We start from the raw sequence: 20,170 nt of genomic DNA, 5'->3' as shown, positions 1-20,170 counted from the left end.
TGACAGCTTTATACACATGCTCAATATGTGGCAACATTAGCCAACAAATGAAAATGAGTAGATGTTGTTATCAGTAACTGTGATCAAAATCAAGTATTCTTTCAAATATTGTAAAATATTTGCAATTTAATAAAATCCAAATGTTTTTAAAATTTCAAATATTTAAATTTACATTTTTTTGATATTTCAAGTATTTTGGAAAAAATCCCCTTTTTTTAATTATTGGAATTTTAATTGTACTTTTTCAAAATTTTTGAAACGTATTCTTTTGGCAATGTTTACACTTCTTGATTTTAAAGTTTCAAAAAACTTTGGCAACTTTTTGAAATTTCAAGTTAAATTTGATTAAAAAAATAATATTAATAATTTCACAAGTTTTGAAATTTTGCAAATTTTTTGAATATCATTTTTTTTTTAATTTTGGAAATTTTTTAACTTTTGAAATTTCTTTTTTTTTTCAATTTTGCTTTTTTTATTTTAAACAATTTAAAACTTTTACAAATTTCACATTTAAATTTTTGGTTTTTTTTTATTACCAATCTTTTGAATTTTTTTGCAAATATTTATAATTTCAATTTTCTTAAACTTTTGAAAATTTCCAAAATTTTAAGTTTTTGGAACTTTTGCAAATTTTTAAATTTCATATTTTTTATTTTTTTTTTTTGGAAATCTTTAAAATTTCATTTTTCAATATTTTGCTTTTTTAAAATTAATTCTTTTTTTTTTAAATGTACAGCCTTTTGAAATTTAACACTTAGTTTTTAAATTTTTTATATCAATTTTTTTTGCAAATTTTTGCAAGTTTTTAGAATTTAATTATTTTTCACTTTTGAAATTTCCAAAATTTTAGATTTTGAAATCTTTTTATTTATTTTTTTTAATTTTAACTTTTGCTAATTTTTTGTATTTCAAGTTTTTTTGAACTTTGGAAAATTTATTGAGAATTGAAAACTGATACGTCACATGTTCAATTTCATAAGTTCAAGAAACTTTTTGTTTTGATCAGATACATAGATATATAGATTTTAACTATGTATGGATTTTATTGTTTATTGTGAAGATAAAGTAGAATTTTTGGCTCTGCATTGACTTTTATCCAGGTGAGCTGAGGCAAAGTGGCTCCTATGAAGGTGAAAGTTGCAGACCCCTGCTCATGATGATGTAGTTAAAAAAGAAACATTAATGCCAGATTCCCAATTTGTGTGTGACTGATCCAGTTTAGCCTGAAACAATAAACGGTTAAAGAGAAGAGCAGCTGCTACCGTGTGATACATCATAATAATGACCTTATATTTAATATACTGTACATTTAGTCTTTTTTGTTGCTACATACATTGCATTACCCAGACAGTTACTGTAAAACTTCAAAACCCCGCCCCCTCTGGTAGAAAAGTAGTGCCGCTACATAGATAACTACCTGATAGTACGATACACTCCTCAAAATATCAAAGTATTTACAATAAAGAGTCTGAAGTTTCTTTAGAGGTCCCCTCCTTTACAAAAATCTTGTGCTTTAGCATTTGGGACACACACACACACACACACACACACACACACACACACACTCTGCAGGTAGAAAATAAACAATAAAAAGACATTTTCTTCCTCCTTTTGTTCGTCTCCTTTCCCCTCAGAAAATGTACAATCCCTGTTTTGTCGAGTTGCTCCAGAGACGAATTTCACTGAGAGCAGCTCAGAAAGTGGCAGACGTGTCCTTCCAGTCGCACAATGGATTTTCATGAGTCATAAAACAGGAAGGGAACCACGGAGGTGTCCTGAGGTGATGCCTATCACTGAGAAACTAACGCTAAGTCTAACTCCTACATGAAGAGACGGCTCGTACGAACTGCTACAGGAAGATTTATCCTCTTCTTCTTCTTCTTGTTTTGCTCTTTACAACCCTTCCTCGAAGAGTCTCAGACTAACTTTACGCCTTGGAAGCTGGCAGGAAGTCTCAGGAATGGCAGTTGGATGTAGTTGCGTAGATCTCCTGTGGATCACCGGCCCCCCTCGCTGGAGAGTTTGGGCCTCCCCCGGAGTTAAACTCTGAGATAAACAAAGACGTCCGAAGAGACGTGACCAGTGAGGAAACGTTGAAGTGATAAGTGAGAGAAGTGAATCAGTTTTATGGAGTTTTAATTCTAGGAGCATTAGCAGCACCACAGTGGATGGCGGACACAAACGTCTGAAGGAGCTGCTGAGAGGAGCCACATCAGCAGACTTTCAAACCCTGCCAGCAAAGCGTCTGGGCCGAGCAGTCTTTGGTCACAAATCAAACCTAAACGGCGTGTGCCAGAGATAAGCTGTCCAAATGTGTACCGCTGATTGATGATTTGCATTTCCATAGCCACTGATGTGATCCTGAGCTTCTCTTTCATGTTGGAGTGCTCCTCCTGTCTCCCTGGAGTCTCTGCGCTGGTCATTACCACCTCCTCAAAGCTTGTTATTACTCTGAAAAGCCGTCCAGCCTCCTCGGCGAGCGCTGGCGTGGTCACACACAGATCTCGATGGCCGTCGCCATCACCATCTGGCTCTTGTTCTTGTCTCGGCCTGGAGACTGGTGCGGTCCAGACTCCTCTCTGGGAGATAGTGGATCTGAGAGGACGCTGCGTTTGAGCGGCGCCGGGCGCAGACAGGATGTCCCCGGAGGAGTGGAGGGCTCGGGGTGTCTGTGGGAGGGCCGGGACGTGGTGGAGGTCGAGGAGGACGTGCAGCTGCCGGTGCAGACCCCGGAGCTGGACCTCTCGCCTCTCTTCGCCCTGCAGGACGCTCGGCGCCGCAGCTCGCTGACCAGCTCGTACTTGACGAAGCAGAAGACGTCTTTGACTCCGCAGCGTTTTTCCGGCTCGGCGGCGAGCAGCCTCTGGAACATGCGTAAAGCATCGTCGGTGAAGCGGCGCCACTGAGACGGGTACGTTCCCACAGGACACCCTGCTTTCTGCCAGCGCCGAAACTCCTCGTAGAAGGCGTCCGCCGGTAGCGCCGCCTCCCATGGGAAGTTCCCCGTCAGCATACAGAACACCAGCACGCCAAACGCCCACACATCCAGGCTGGTGGTCACAAGGAAGCCCTCGGCGCGGCTGGCCCGGCACACCTCAGGCGCCGTGTAGGGGATGGTGCCGCTCACCCTTTTTACCCTGCAGCCCACGCGCCGCGTCATGCCGAAGTCGGCCAGCTTGATGCGGCGGCACTCGCGGTCGAACAGGAGCACGTTCTCGGGCTTGACGTCCCGGTGCACCAGGCTCTTACTGTGCATGAAGTCCAGGGCCAGACCCAGCTGCTGCATGCAGCGCTTCACCATCTCCTCGGGCAGGCCCACCTGGAGGGAGACGAGGAGAAGATGAAGGAGAGGAGGAAGATTTCGATTCATGCAGACAAATTAACACAGAACATCGTGTGGGAGGTGAGTCGACGGGAGGTGATGCAAGAAAAACAGAGAGGTGATGGTCGGATGAGATGTTGTTAAAGAACAAGGTGAGCTGGGAAATCTTCCATGCTGCAGAAATAGAGTCCTCGTTTCAGGTTCATGTTCAGATGAGAAGCAAAGAGACGCTCTTCCAGCACATCGACACAGCCGAGGCTCCAATCCCAGGAGAGCTTGTTAAAGCCCGTGTCTGAACACGGCGGCTGATTGGAGCAGCCTCGGCTGAGTGAGGACAGTGATTGGCTGGAAAGGAGGGTGACGGCGTTACCTGAGGGGGGATGATGTCGAAGAGGTCCCCAGCCGGGGCGTACTCCTGTCCGAACACGTAGCTGTCCTCGGTCTCGAAGAGCACATCCAGGACTTTGATGATGAACGGGCTGCAGCTGAGGGAGCCCGTGAGGCTGTACTCCCTCAGGAAGCTCTTCAGCTTCGTCTTGTTTTTAGTGACGAACTTCAGCGCCATTTTTGTGCCTGTGGAAACAGAAACAGGTAGAAGATAATCACAGGTTGAACCATCCAGCTGCTACGTTCATTCATACAAACCTGCTCGTGAATAATCCTCACCGCCATCACACGCGTGCACCCAGCTGTGTGAGATCACAGCTGCTTCTTCAAAGCTCTTCTGTAAGACGCCCATTAATCTGCGCTGCCCTGCGTTGCTCAGTCTACCACTGTCAGACTAAGCCAGCTCAATAACTTCGATTTCCCTACAACCCTGGATTAACAGTAGACCTGGAAACTCTTACACAAATCTTTTTAACAGTTCAGGATGGATGTCGAGGCGCCGTGCCTTCAGACATCAAACTGATCTGCCTGAGAGGGTTTTCCTCGACTGCGAGGCTTCCTGGCATGAAATAATCTCTGCTAACAGATTCGGTAAAAGAGTACAGGCTCTGTAGGCGAGGAACAAGATTTTAGGTGTCAGAAGTGTCCTGGATTTCATTTGCAGTCGATGCTGTGCTTTTCTCCAGTGTCTCGCCGGGCACAGGGAGAACGTTTAGGAAAGTAGACAGGACATCCCGTCCTCAAAAGTGAAACCAAAACTTATGGACTTCATCTCATCACCTGGCAAAAATTCTTTCTGTTGAAAATTAGGCACCATGGACAACTGCATTTTTGTGACTGATGTAGAAATAAAGTCCCGAACAAACACATCTAAATCATCTTAACCTTTTAACTTACTGTTCAACCATTTGGTGACGCATTTTTTAAATTTCTGTTTCTCTAAAGAAGTATGTTAAACTTGGTAAAACCTAAAAAGGTCACCTCTAAAATATTTTTTCTGAATTTTGTGGGCTTGGTTTGAAGTGCTCAAACAACAAGAATAATACAAAAATATTTATTTATTTATTTAGCAATCATAATTTTATTAATCATAATTATATTAATTCATTTATCATTATTTTATTTATTTATTTGTATATTAATTAATTTATTTATCATAATTATATTTATCTATTTATTTATCAATATTTTTTATTTAGGTATCATAATTATATTTATCTGTTTATTTATCGATCATTATTTTATTTATTTATTTAAATATTTATCAATCATTATTTATTTTTTGATTTATTTATCAATCATTACTTAATTTATTCGTGATTTTTAAATTTAATTTAATTTATTTTTGTTTTTATTTTTTTTTCATTATTATTTTATTATTTATTTGGTGAAATGTTAAATTACAGAGGAGGATTAGGGCCACTAAAAAGCAAAACAAATACATCCAAATTCATTATTATTACTTTTTGTTTTCTGAGAAAAAGTCAACATTCTAACTTAAATCTCAGAATTTTGACTTTTTTCTCTGAAAAATTGTAACAAAAAAATTTTGAGGTATAAATATCTATATATTTTTCGAGAGACCCTCAACCTCTTCTATATCTTTTTTTTTTTTAACAGCGGACTCAATTTAAACTCAATGTTGCAATACTGAACTCTGTGCTGTTTTTTTTTTGTCTTATCTTTGTCTACAGTGGTTACATTGTTAAATGCTTTATGTGCCTTTAATTGCTCCTCAGGGATGAAGAAAGGTTTTTGACTAGGAATTTATAATTGAGATAGACTTGTATTTTTTGTAAACTCCATGTTTATATATAAACAGTCAGCAGTAAGCAGGAAGACAGGAGGCAGAGTGAATCAGATAATTTAATCCCAGTGAATCATCTACTACGTGATGAAAATCCAGTGATTTATTGACCTATCCTGTCTTTTCTTCATGTCATAGTTGTTGTTAAAGGAATACTTGAGGAAAGAAACGGGATCAGAGGATTCACATTTAGCACCTGATGTGGTAACTCACCTTGAGTCCGATGAGCCACCAGGTCCACCTTCCCGTACGTGCCCTTCCCCAGCTCCCGGATGTGCTCGTACTGTTTGGCTACATCTGCTGCCGACAGAGAGGTGATGGCCAGGGCCTGCATGTCCTCCACTGGGACTCCTCCACAGTAGCCCATCTTGGACGTCGGAGAGCCCCCGCCGCTGCCCACCCGTCCGGGCCCAGATGGAGACAGGGACAGGCTCGCCTTGACGCTGTGCGGCAGACTGAACACAGAAGAGGAGAACGCTGTTTAGAGGTTTTCTCTTTTATTCTGCTGCGGTAACGGGAGAGGAGTTAAATTCATGTGTTTATGACAAAACGCTCATCGGGGTCTTGATGTTTCTTGGCACACATCCATATTTTCACGTCTGTGCATCGCGTCCCAGCGGGTGGTTAAATCAGAGCAGTTTTAACAGAGCTTCATTTCCATACAATCGATCCGGGAAAAGCATCAACGGGGAAAGTGCTTTCAGTAAATGCATTGGACTTCCTGCCGTCCCTGTAGATCACTCTGCCTGCTCTCAGATACGGCAGGTCTCAGACGGCACTTACTGGCAGAAAGCAACAGGAAAATCAATACGAGCAGGTAGAAGGACCAACAAATAGAAACAACCAGAGGAAGACGACAGCCTGGAGGTGTATACATGCTGCTAAGGTGTGTCTATGATCACCTGTGCAACATGAAGTGTCAAATAATCTGAACTAGAAAAAAAAAGTCAGGAAAGCTACAAAAATGTTGGTTGAACTTAATTCATCAAGATTTTACAGCAAAGTAATTTTTGTTGTGATGTTTTGTAACCGTGAGTGAAGAGGGAACATGGTGGATATAAGACTTCTGAACATTTAGATGTTGCACAGAGGTCACAGGCTGCCTGTGCTTCACATGGCACAGACCAACTGTTTATGCTCCATGGCATTGACCTGCTGCTTGTCTGTCGAAACCCTAACTTATCAACTCATTTCTCATACCTGTAAAGATTGTTGTGTAAATAGGCCCATGCCCCGCACAGCTCAGACAGCTAGTCCAAGCAGCAGCGGGGCACCAACAGCCGGTTCATGTAACTGAGCTAGGCCGCTGGTCTGTGTAGCAGAGCACAGACATCTGGTTTGTGTAGCATCACAGGATTAAACATTGAAATTCCCAAGTAAATTTACAGTAAATTTACCGGTCTGTGCTGCGGAGCACAGACAGCCGTCTGTGTAGCTGAGCACAGACAGTCGGTTGGTGAAAGGAAGCGCAGACAGCGGGTCTGTGTTGCATCACAGGATTTTACCATTGAAATTCTCAAGTAAATTTACCACTCTGTGTTGTGAAGCAATGACAGCTAGTCTGTGTAGCTGTGCACAGACAGCCGGTTTGTGCAACAGAGTGCAGACAGCTGGTCTGTGTAGCATTGCAAGATTTTACAGTTGAAATCCCCAACAAATTTACAGTAAATTTACCAGTCTGTGTTGTGGAGCGCAGACAGCTGGTCTGTGTTGCGGAGCACAGACAACCAGTCTGTGTAGCATTAAAGAGTAAAACCATTAAAACTCTTAAGTAAATTTAAAGTAACTTGTGACAGTGTACCGGAGAAATTTCTGCTTTCAGGAGCAAAAAAAATGCAAGTTTTTACTTTTTTTATTTAATATTTTCAAGGTTACTCATCAATAGATACAAAAGGTCATTCACTCAAATGAAACTAACTGATAACAGTAAATGACATAAATAACCTTGCAAGTTAAAAATAATTAATAATCCCACAATGCATCTGGGTAACACTTGTATAAACATGGTTTGTTTTTATGTTGAAACATATTTTATAGTTGAGATGATGCCAACTTGTAACTTTCTGTTATCACAACAACTTAAGTAACCTTTTGTTGTATTGACATAGAATAATAAGTTAGAATAACAAATGTGCAAAGTCACTTTTGACAATGCACGATGGGCAGGTTTGCGCGTTTGGCTTGCGCAGCAGCTGTCCTGACTATCTCTGTGAATTTGCTGAAGCTGACATTTAAAAAAATGATACAGCAAAGGAAAAGTTGTTGCTGATTTTCACAACTGCTTAGTTTGAAATAGGTCAAGCCGATCCTCGGAGGGGGAGAATATCTGGGATGGAGTCAGACACCCTGAATGTGCCAACTTTCAAAAATCAGTAAATGATGATTCACCGTGCAGGAGAGCATCTGTTACCGTGTTTGAAAATTAAGAGGAGAACGATCAAACAAAGTGAACCACGCTAATGATCGTACCCCTCGCGTCTCTCCTGAAACAATCACATTTAATCATCCAATCAAGCGCAGCGGGCTCACGCACGGACGCTAATAGGCATCAAATCAGCACAAACAATTTCACTGATGGCCTTTTTCATCCATCATTCAGAGACAACGCTCTGCCCTTTGTCTGCTCCCTCCCTCCCTCCCTCCCTGCAGCTACTTCCTCTCTCTGCTTTAACAAAAACACAGCCTCTCCAACCCGTCCTCGTTGACTGTCAGGTGCATTTTGAAAGCTTGATGAAAACATGGCAAGAGGAAGCTTTGTTGAGACACGCGGAAGGTGTCGAGGTTTCTCGGCGATCTTGTGGGAAGAGGCGGATAAATATAGCGATTAGACAGCGAAAACGAAAATAGGATGAGGCCGTTTGCAGCTTGTGTTCTTGGCTCGTCCTTCTTCATCCAAGAAAAAACACTGAGAGCCTGTAGAAACGTCTTGATTTTATCACAAGCCTGATTATATAAGAGGCTATGAATATTGTAGCCTACTCATACTGAGCGTGCCCACTGTATGGCCCTCAGCAAGTCAACACAAAGGTTGGTTCTCCTCCAGAGCGGTCTGCAGCCCAAGTTTGGTGGTTAAACATTAAAGAAGGAGAGACAGACAGACAGACAGACGGATGGATGGACAGACGTTTCCTCCGCCCGCCCACCCTGCGCGGCCCCCAAACCCGCGAGGGGAGCGCTTGTTTACCAGCTCTGTTTCCACAAGCAGAATGTGCCGCACTCCAGCGCGGATCTTAATCACATTACTCAGCACCCACAAAGACAAAAGCACACCCCTGCCTGAAAGCCCAGAATGCTTTGCTCTCATTTCCTCAGCAGAACTGGATTAGGAGCTGAAATGTGATGAGTGGAGTGGAGGGGGGACGGCGGCGATGACGCTGTGAAGCAGAAACCGCAGTTTAGCGCAGTCTGGAGGTGTGAGGATGAAGTTATGCGGTCCGTGGGAGATAATTGTGTGTTTGTGAGTGTGTGTGTGTGTGTGTGTGTGTGTGTGTGTGTAGCGGCGGGTCGAGTGTATCAGTCGCTAAGTGACACTCTATCAAAGGCCCTTTGTGTTCCTACCTCCGAGAGGGAGCAGCTGTGAGACTCTGCACGACTCAGCGTTCGTGTTCAAGCACAGCCGCGTGCCCTGCTGATCTCCCATGATGCCCTCTGCTCCCCTCCTATCCTCTCAGGCGTTTAAAGACAAGGTAACAACACCACTTCTCATGTGGATGATGAAAGGCTTATGAAAACAGCTTAATCCCCGCGCTGCTCTCTTTTCCTGGACTCTTTGTCCAGATTTAAAAACCTCCCAAAACGCTGATTATTTTAATTCTCTGATTGCACCTGAAAATCGACTGCTCGCAAATTTAACCAACCTGTTCTGCCCCCAAAAAGGTGGTGATTCAAGGTTTTTCTCTTGCATGCACAATCTGTTTTCAGCGATTAATTTCCCCTCAAACACAGATTGAGGATCTCGCTCCATTTAGCGATTGCTCCAACAGAGCTGAGTGCACATGCAGCAAACCCCCTCCGAGGAAAAAAACAGGTTGTTCCTGGAAAAAAAAAAGCGAAATCGTCCTTTTTTTAACGTGTAACAAGCAGAGCTGCAGCCTGGAAACCTGTGGCGGTGGACCCCCACCTGTCACACGCGAGATTAACCCGCACCAGCAGGTGACCTTTCCTTCTCCAAACACTAAGCTCAGATTGGAAAAGCGATGAATCCTGTGATGCCGCCGTGGCTCCTTTGTCATGAGGGTCTGATAGCACGCCACGTTACGGCGGCGGCGTTCATTCAATCAGTTTGCCACTTCAGCCCAGGCTCAGATATGTCAGCCGCTGTTTGATGGGAGCTTTCAGCAGATGTTTGTGAAATCCTTCACACTCTGGTGGCGATTTCTCCAGTGTTATACAAGCAGTCAGTCTGCGGTTTCCTAAAAGAGCGGTTTTCAAAGTGGGGGCCGCCAAGAGGCACCAGGGAGGCAAGAAAAATTAGGATCTAATTATTACTATATTATTTTTATTTTTATAACAATTTTTTTTCTGAACATACCAATACCTTGTGGCTTTAAAATAATACTATTAAAATAAAGATTTTTCTATTTTCCTTACAGAGGGTTTCGATGTTTGAAGACACCAACACTAAATAAAATCCAGTGTTAACATTTTGTTGAACTAACCTCAAGTTGTACAGCCCTGGGAAGATAAATAAATCAAATTTCAAATTTTAATTCTTTGACAACATATCAGCTTAATACACATGCTTGATATGAGGAAACACAGTAGCAAACAACAAAATGATAAGTGACATCAATATATGTAATTTAAAAAAAGTATTCTTTTAAAATTTGTGAGATTTATGCCATAAAAAAAATCACATTTTTTGCAATTTTTTTTAAATTTTATTTTTTAACTAGAAAAGTTATTTTTCTGTTTTTTGAAAATGTTTTCAAATTAAAAAAATGTAAAAATATTGCATTTTTTTCCAATTTTATTTTATGCATTTTCTTTAATCATTCTTTTTAATTTAGCAAATATTTAAATTTTCAATTTTAACAAAAAAAATGTTTGTTTTTTTTAACTTGCAAATTTCAAAAAATTGTGAAACTATTGTACTTTTTCAAATTGCATTTTTACATTTCTTTAAATTAATTTTTCTTTAATTTAGCAAATATTTGAATTCTTATTTTTAACAAAAATATTTTTTTCATTTTTGAAAACTTTTCATAATTTTTTTTTTTAATATTGCATTTTTTTCAGATTTCTTTTTTTTATTTTTGCAATTTTTTTGACATTTTAATTTATTTAAATTTTTGGCAAAATTATCAAAAAATAAAAACAAAAGACATGCACAATTTCATAAATTCTAAAAACTGTTTGTTAAGATAAAAAATTACTAGATTGTAACTGTGTTAAGAATTTCATACACTTTCTTGTCCTTATTGGGAAGATAAAGTAGATTTTGTGGCTTTTGAATGACTTTAATCCAGGTGAGCTGAGGCAAAATGGCTCCTAGAAAGGTAAAAGTTTCAGACCCCTGGGCGTGATGATGTCTCTGAAATACCTTCCCCCTTTTGCAACAACCAATTTGTGTGAGTCTGATTTGTGTTTGTTTATAATTTAATGTTCTTAACAAATGTAATGACTATTGAAAAGTGAATAAAAGAAACAAACATTCCTTCACATATTCTGTTGTGTTGTCTGTTTCCTGAAGTAGATGCTGTTTGGGGCCTTGGTGGAGTAAAGTTTGGGAACCCCTGACCTCAAAGACTCTTCCTCAGTGTGGATCCAGCAAACATGGGGCTGAACTCTGAGTGATACAGCTGTGATGAACTGTGACACGACATTGATCGGTGCATTAAGACTTCATAGAGCCGAGGTTTAATCATGAATACAGATTCACGCGCAGGAGATGATGAAGAAAAATGTAGTTCATGATGCATTTTTAGTACGTAGGAGATTTCAGGGTCAGCAGATTTGCACACAGTGCTCCCCCCTCCTCCTCCTCTTCTCCTCTTTGTGTCTTCCCTCTTCAAGAAAATGGAAACGAGGGACTAATGAAAGAAATAAATAGAAGGTAGAGCCCGCCTCGCGTCTCTACCTCCCTCCGTCACTAATGGACCAGTTGCTTTGCTCTCGGCTGAAGAGTCATTACGGCTGAAGACTGATCTCTTGTGTCCAATTTACTGTCAAAATGCTCAACATGCCCCGCCTGCAGGTCAGAGCGAGGGGAACTGGATGTGACTGATGTGTTTTTCTTCACTGTCAGTCTGTGAATTCAGGAGGCAGCATGTAAAGACCAACATATGGATTTTCTGTATTTTCATCTCAGTGTGAGTCTCCGTCTTTGTTGCTGCAGCGCGAGGAGTAAAAACAAATCTCTGCCATCCTAAACAGTCCATCACTCAATCCAAACCAGCACAGGTTTCCTCTATTTATGACAGTCAGGACACTCTGTTCTCCTCTCCAACACAAAACCTGAATCACCTTTCTCTGAGAATTCAGCCGGAGAGTTAGTGGGAGTGAGCGCCTCCGTCGAAAACTCCCCGCCGCGCTGTGATACGTGAATCAGCAGCTCAGGCCACAGATACTCCCTTTGACAAATCACCTGCCCTGGGGACCCTGCTGAGACTGAAGGCTGACTTTCCTCCACTCCACTCTCTTTCCCATCATCCCTTTCTCCCTCTGCTCTGAGCTGCACGTACTGTCGACCATATCCACCCTGCAGACGTTTCCCCCAGCACTTCTGTCGACCAGACAGGTGTGTTCAGGTTGTTGATTGGTCGTTAGCATGAAGACGATTAAGGATGTAACGGTTGTATTGGCGTCAATGTGTGGCGATTCAAATCGACGGAGAAAAAAAAAAAATGCAGTGCCCTATTTAACCAGCAGGGGGCCGATTTTCCATAAACTAGAGACAAACGCAAACCTGAGATTGTTTATTTGCAGATTTTGTTTATATGTGTTATCACACAGGGATTTTAATGTGAGATTTATTTAAAAATATTTTCTTTTTTTTTTGTTATTGAAGATAAAAAATAATCTCACTCGCTTTTTGCAGAAAAATAATTAATTAAAAAATATTAATTAATTAAGGAAATTTAAGAAATAATTTAAAAAATTATTTTAAATATTCAAAAAAAATTTCAGCTGTTTCATTCTGTTTAAAAAAAAATTGTGAGAAATTGCATTTTTTACACAGTCACATCCTATTGCATTGTGAGTTGAGTGTATTGTTACCTAAATATGAAAAATTAACTAAATTAAATAATAATAATAATAATAATAATAATAATAATGATAATAAATATAATATATAAAAAATATATATAATAATATATTGTATATTATTATAGTAAATTTAATAATAAAAAATAATTAAAAATTAAATATAAATACTAAAATAAATATATATAAATTTAATTCAGCTGAACGGTCAGTGACTAAAAAGACAATCGAAATACACAACAAGAGGGATATTGAGCCATATTTCAAGTGACAAACCACACACCATTTTCTTAATTGCTTCACTGACAGCGTCACTTGGCTAACAACAGTGTTAGCAAGGAAGATGGTTGATGCTAACATTAGATTTTGTCTTATACTGTCTTTCTTGTTGCTTATCTATCAGGAAATGCTGTGAGAGTGATAGTTTGGCTAGTTTGCTTTCTCTCAAACCAATTTATTAAAGCTGCTATGAGGAGGCTCTGTTTTAATGTAACTGCAGCGCCACCTTCTGGCCCGGAGTCTCATGTACACTGTCGTAAAGATGTGACTTTTAACCAGGCGTGGTTTGTTTTGGAACAAATTTTCTTTACTCAAGTCAACTTTTTAACAGATACAACACCACAAGGTCAGGTATTTATCACATGAAAACAAGCTAACATTGTAGTAGCTCGCTATATGTAGTGCTATCGGCAGCCTGGTGTTCTAAGACATGTCTGTAACCTCCCTCTTCATTTTTTTGATCAACTCTCAAGTTTGAACAGACCACTGCAGAATAACTGCTGACTGTGGGTTGGAGTCAACATTAGCACAAACAGTTTAGCCCTGTTAGCCTTTAGCTCGTGCTCTATCTCTCTCCTGCTTCTCTTTCTTCTTCTCTTCTGTCCTTTTTCTGTCTGACAGTTAGGCTCCAGTGTCCACCATCACTACAAAATTAATCACAGAAATCATAAAGAAATCAAAACTTCATCAGCAGAGAGAGACTTGAATCAATCTGGAAAACAACGTGTGACGGTGTTTGAGCTTGTGATGTCCTGAGTTTGATTATGTGATATGTCAAAGCGAGCTCCTGCGTGATGAGAGCTCCCGGTTTTCTGCTTGGATGACCTGATTCTCATGACGAGATTACCCCAAGGTCAAACGGATCCAAACAATGCCCGCGAGAGGAAGTTGGTAGAGAAATACAAACAGGAGGCTCAGTGGGCACAATCCTGTAAAAACAATACCCACAACAAAACATCCAACTCCAGACACCGTGAGTGTTGGGGTCCAGGATTACGGCTTTGGGATTAGAAACCAGACCCTCATCCTCATCAAGTCCTGCAAGAAAGATAATTTAACGCTGAAACATCCCTGCAATAAGCTACCCAGGGAACACAGTGTACTGCACCTAACCCCCCACTCTATTACAATCCAACAGCCTGAAGTTGTGTCAGGGAGGCTCCATGTGAGCCCAGAGAGGGGGGTGCAGGAATCATCCTCCCTTTGTACCACATGCTACACACCGCGTCCCCTTTGATGTCCAATACATGAGGAACTGGGACTCTAATGTGGGCTCAGGAAACGGGGTCTGGGAGAGGAGAGGGGGGGTGCTGATGTAAGAGCAGAGCTAAGGAGGACAGTTTCATATTCATCCTCCACTTTAAGGCAAACCGGCGGCACGGTGGGATCAGGCCTGTGTACACACAAGCTCTGAGCACAATCAGTGCACTAATGCTGATTGCTGAGGGTGCATTTAACCTCCCCCTCCCTCTTTCCATCCACCTCTCTATCTCTTGGCCTTAAATTCAAATCCATGCTTTGATTGCATGACAGGATATTAGCGTGTGCTGCTAAGTCACCCATAAAAGAGTCCATACTGGAGACGAATCGAGTGTTTGATGATCTGACACCGCACCAGGAGAATCCAGAAAATGCAAAGTCCTGTAATGAGATTCATTAAATCAAATGATGCTTAATATACCCCTGAATCTAAGCTACGATCACACACGCCTCCACCAACACGCCATGATTGACAGCTCTATCATTAGGCAGCTGTTTTCTCCCTGACGTGCCGTCAGGTTTGGGATGTAATCTGAAGATATTTCATAATGAAGTCAGAGAAAAAGGACTTCCTGTCCTCTGTGTGTCCTAAAACTGGTGATGTTTTCCTCCTGTTTGTCCTCTGAGCAGCCATGTTTTTCTGAAAGGGTCTGATTCTTCCTTCGTGTGTTTTTTTCTTCATGTTTGGGTCAGAAAATGTTGCACGCTGCTTTTTCTTTGTGGTGTTTTTGTTTTGTTTTGTGAGGAGCAGCGCTGGGCTCTGCTGGCGAGGCTGGATGTGCCAGATGTTGGATTAAGTCACAGTCTGGCCATATGAAGCCATACTCTGGTGTTTTTTTATCGTTTCATGTCATTTCAGGTCGTGTTTTGAGCGTTTATTTTTTTCGTGCAGGTGATGAAGAAGTTAAAGATGTTTCTTGTGCATTTCAGCTCAGATTTCCAACACAGATCATAACACACCCACTCCTCAAAGAGAGCTACTTTCTTGGTCAGGTTTCAGGGTGAACTTCCCCTTACGGTGTTTTTGACAACATCATATTCGTGTGTATCCTCTGCAGAGTCCATTATCAGCCTCTGGACTTTGCTTTCACAGGGTTTCCTCCGTGGAGTCAGCCGCTCATTTAAATGCATCAGACAGCATTAAGGATGAGATATCACCTGTCTGCTCCGGACGGAGTATAAGAGGACCATTAGGAGTGAAGTGCCCCGGATGCCCTGGCATCCATCAGGCTGAATCACACAGGCTGAGTGGAAACACACATTAAGGTGCGAGTATCACAAGTTTCTGTGGGTGAAATGAGGATTTCATTCAGAGCCGGAGCGTCAGATCCTCACAGAATAAAAGTGATGATGCTGGGTAATTAAGGCTGACATCTCTGCAGCAGGCTTTCAAGGACAGATTTATGATTAATTCATGGACACCGTCTGAGGAGTGAGTCAAAGTTTAGTCACTGAGACTCAGAGTTCAGTCAAAGCAAACAGACCTCACAGGTTTAAACACCTTTTGACCCTCTTCCTGCAGCAGGTGCAGTCTGACCTGGTTTCAGGGACCTCAGGGTGCATCTGCTCACTCACCTGCTGGCGACCTGTCTTTCTCCTCCATGGTCCTGCATCCGCTCGGCGCGCAGAGCTGCTGCGCTCTGCTCGGCTCTGCTCTGCGCTGATCCGCCGGGATCCTGCTGGATGGATCTCGGTTTGAAGGGGGCTATCGATCAGGTACAGTAGGTGTTCAGAGAAGCGTGCAGGGGGGAAAAAAAGCAGCAGACAAAGCGTGGATGAGGTCCGTGCGTTGTGCTCCTTCTCCTCCCTCTGAGGATGAATCCAGTCCTGCGTCTGGAGCCGCTCCTCTCACTCAGAGGCTGAGACTTTCTTCGGAGGCGGATGAAATCAGAGCATCATCTGATGCTGAGAGCTGCTGGGATGAGGACACAGGCTGGGATCCCTCCTCTGAGCGCCCACCATCTCAACCTGCCAGGCAGCAGCAGCAGCAGCAGCGGGAGGAGGAGCAGGAGGAGGAGGAGGAGGAGGGTGCAGCGTGTTTATCTTTCGCTCCTCCAGTGGTCCGCATGACCCACTTCGGAACCGCACACACACGTACACACAGGCGAACCCATTCATTCACATCCACGCGGGGGGGCTTCGTGTACCTCCACTCTCTGCGGCACGCGTGGACGAACCCCCCAGGATCAGGATCTCTCCAGGTCTGCGTGTTGCGCACGCTGTCAAACCCGTCTGGGTGTTCGGTCCGTCGGTCCTGTGGGACTCAGAGGGGGGAGGAGGGGGAGGTTTGGTCTCAGATGTTGCTCCTGTGCTGGTCCTACCAGTCAGCTCCCTCATTGTTCACCGTCTCCACCCTCTGGCCCACTAATACGCGCACGTGTCCCAGGTCCTAGCGCCTGCACCCTCCCCTCCAACCAAACACAACCTCCGTGATTCTCCCCACTCCAACTTTTGATTCATGCTCTGAAGGAGCAAGCTGCTCCACTCTTGCATAATTCAACAGCTTATGGCCCCGAGTCCTTCATGCGCTGACTTTGCCAAGCGTCCTTATTAGGTAACAGCGAGGCAAGACTTTCAATTAATCCCGGTCCCGGCAGCCCCCCCTTTACTGTACATGTTTAACAACAGGAGCCGTGCCAGGCGAGGGTGCCAACAAGAGCAGACTGGACTGAGAAAACAGCGTCAACAGAGCGGGGGACCTTCAGTGCTTCATCACCACAGAGCTGATCATCAGAGGGGATGATGGGAGATGAAATGACTGGGTCTGATTTACACAAGTGGAGATGAAGTCACTGTTTCTGAAACCTCCACCCAGGGGGTCTCTGACTACCACAGGAATAATCCTCAGGTGCAAAAAAACAGAATTTTATTAAATGTTTTTGTCTTTTTTTGACTTAATATGAGCCACATTCACCTGACCAGTCCAGAAAAATGTCTTATTTCAAGTTATTCAAAGACAAAAACTTTCTTGAAAATGTTCTTAAAATGGAATAATTGTTTGTGTCTTCAGTGATATTTTTACTATTTATTCTCTTGTGTTTGTCTGGAGATCCTTCATGTAACCATGGCTGCATTGTTTACATGTGAAACCAGCTATTAGCAGCCTGTAGCATGTCAATGCTAACTGGTGCTAGGCCGGATGTTTCCCCACAAGATGAGGAGAAGGAGGTGAGGACGACGTGCTGGTTCTCAGGTGTGAGCTACGAAGTGACGACATGGACCTGTCCTTCCATCCATCGTTAGTGGGAACGTAAGATCTATGTCCAATAAGATGGACGAGCTAGCTGTGCTAACCCAGCAACAGAGGGAATACCAGAAGGCAGAGTAGCATCATGCTATTCACAGACGGGGGAATGATGGACAAGCTGGTAATACAGTATTTTCTTTTCAAGTCTTTTCTAATCTATTCTTTTCTATATATCATTTTTTCATCTGATATTAAGTATAAAAAGGCAGTTTTTACTCAAAGTAGGACAAAAACACTTGAGAAGATTTCTGTTTTTTGCAGCACACGGCCCATATCAGGGAGCACAAGGATGAGAGCCAGAGTGAAGATGTTGCTGGGCTTCAAGTATACCTGAAATGATTTGGTTTTTCATTCAAAAATGTTTTTTTAAGAGCATAAATGTGAAAATAAACCTTGTATATCCTCTTCTTTCTTTCCTTGTGAATCATCTGTTGGGTTCAGTCGTTTCTCCATCCTTCAGATTTGATGCGTTCGGATGTTAAGCTGCTGCATCCTCGTCGCCTCTCTGAGACACATCCAGGTGAGTCAGAGTTGAACCAAACAGGCTGAAACTTTCCTCTTCTTACAGGAGAACAGAGCTGTCATTAATCACAGTGAAGGTCAAGCACTGCAGGCTGACAGCAGAGGGCACCGAGGGTCACACACACCATGGGGGACACACACCTCTGAGCTGTGAACAAATAGAGCACCTCCTCCTTCTCCTCCTCCTCCTCCTCACCTCTCTCAGACACCACATCCATGTCCTAGTTTGTACTTTTTATGTGTCACCTAAAGTTTTCTGGATGTTGCAGCATGGGGGAGGTGGCCTTGTTTTCCAAATGTTCTCTGATTTATCTTCATACAGAGTCTTCTTCTTACTTTGTGTCCTGGATGAGTTACAAATCGCAGTGAAGGGTTTTCAGCTGAGAGGAGTCTGTTGAAGAGGAGATTAAACTTTCATTTTGCTCACTTTAAGGAGCTTGATTAGGGCTGAGATCTTTGACTCAAGAACAAAAAACCTGGAAGAAAAATGTTCTCCTGACTCCAGACTGGAACCTAATATCCACTCCCAGGGACGGCCATGAGAGCACGCTTTAAAAGATCACAAGCTCCAACAAATTTGTAATTAAAATGCACGCTTCTTTATAAAAAGGGAACAAAGTGTGAAATAGAAATTGTTCAAGTCCAGCCAAATGAACCGTGTCATCCCAGCCTCACCCTCATCTTCGCCTGTAACTGATTACAGCCTGTGTTTTAACTTTTTCTTCTCTCTTCCTCCCCAGTGTCCTTTAGATGTTAACCCTCTCCAAAACAGTCTGCTTCACGCCGGATATAATCCAGCTCGATCTTTGGAGAGTTACTGAACATTTGTTTTGAACAGCAGGTCCTCCAGAGAACATGTGCAGAAACATTTGGTCAGAAAACAAAATTAATTGAATCAACAGAAAATCTGCCGGTGTACAAGTTTTCCCCTCGCCCTCACACCTGCAGGGATTAGCCTGACTCACCAGAAAGACCCCTGCTGTCTTTGTTCAGTGTTTTTATGCAAATCGTTCTACTCCTGTCATTTATCATCCACAAGCTCTCACACCTGGAAAAAACACATTTTGCTCTCGCATGAAAAACAGCAGCTTTCTTTGTGGAGCTATTTTTTGCAGCAAAATTATTTCTGTGTGTAAATATATACACAGATATGTTCACCAACCCACAAATGAGCAAACTGATGCACAAATGTGTAAACAGAATAACAAATTGGTAAAATATTTACAGATATTTAAGAACATTAACAAATAAATATATAGTCTTTCATCGCTGAAAAGTATGGAGCTATAATTGTAGAAAATTATTTGTATGTGTATAGATAATGTGTAAACAGATTTGCAGATGTGTAAAATATTTACAAATGTCTACACAAATCCACAAATAAGTGCACATAATCCACAATTGCATGCACAAATCCACAAATGTGTACACAGAATACATTATTGCATGTGAAAATCCACAAATGCATGCAAAAATTCCTAAATGTGTATGCAAAATCCATAAAAAATACATAAGTGTGGGAAAATCCACAAGTGCACACACATATCCACAAAAGTGTGGACTGATTTGCAAATAAATAAATTGTCTTAGATTTGATTTGTATAAACATTTGTGGATATCAATCAATCAATCAATCACGTTTATTTATATAGCACATTTAAAAACAACCAAGGTTGACCAAAGTGCTGCACAGTCTTAGAACACAATCAAATAAAAGCAAGTTTAAAAATAAAATAAAGTTAAAAAAAATAGAAATAGAAATAAAAAATGTGTTAAAAAAGAATAAAAACAGTAAAAACAACAAAAAGAAAATAAATAGCAAAAGAGGACCCCAAAATAAATAGATAAAAGGTAAAATCATGGATGTCTTGCTCAACTAGAATTAAAAGCCAGTTCAAAGAGGTGTGTTTGCACACTAATGTGTGGATTTTTTGTGCACATTTGTAAATATTTCACACATTTACATATTTGTGGATCAGTTCTCATTTGTGGATGCATTCACATACACATACAAATATTTTTTTTGCTGCAATAACTCCACATTTCCGAATCTGTACAGTTCTCTAATCATAGCATGAATGATTTTTTTTTCGTATAACTCCCATTCCCTGTTTGGCGCACAAGATTTTTTGATAATCCA

The 20,170-nt window shown here is 41.7% G+C and overlaps 1 protein-coding gene across 1 annotated transcript; it reads right to left on the bottom strand.

Annotated features, from left to right (window-relative positions):
* Positions 1 to 837: 837 nt before the first annotated feature.
* sbk1 (SH3 domain binding kinase 1) lies at positions 838 to 16,296 on the bottom strand. The gene is made up of 4 exons (XM_074663935.1): positions 15,837 to 16,296; positions 5,730 to 5,971; positions 3,693 to 3,895; positions 838 to 3,319 (listed from the first exon to the last, which is right to left on the bottom strand). The coding sequence occupies exons 1-4, from the start codon at positions 15,872 to 15,874 to the stop codon at positions 2,492 to 2,494; spliced, it is 1,311 nt and encodes a 436-aa protein (XP_074520036.1). The 5' UTR covers positions 15,875 to 16,296; the 3' UTR covers positions 838 to 2,491.
* Positions 16,297 to 20,170: the final 3,874 nt, after the last annotated feature.

This window comes from Halichoeres trimaculatus, unplaced genomic scaffold (genome assembly GCF_033239565.1).
Source record: "Halichoeres trimaculatus isolate MK-OKI-2021-1 unplaced genomic scaffold, fHalTri1.1 fHalTri1_scaffold_23, whole genome shotgun sequence".
NCBI lineage: Eukaryota > Metazoa > Chordata > Actinopteri > Labriformes > Labridae > Halichoeres > Halichoeres trimaculatus.
The sequence above is the reverse complement of the archived record's forward strand: the minus strand, read 5'-3'. Positions and strand labels throughout refer to the sequence as shown.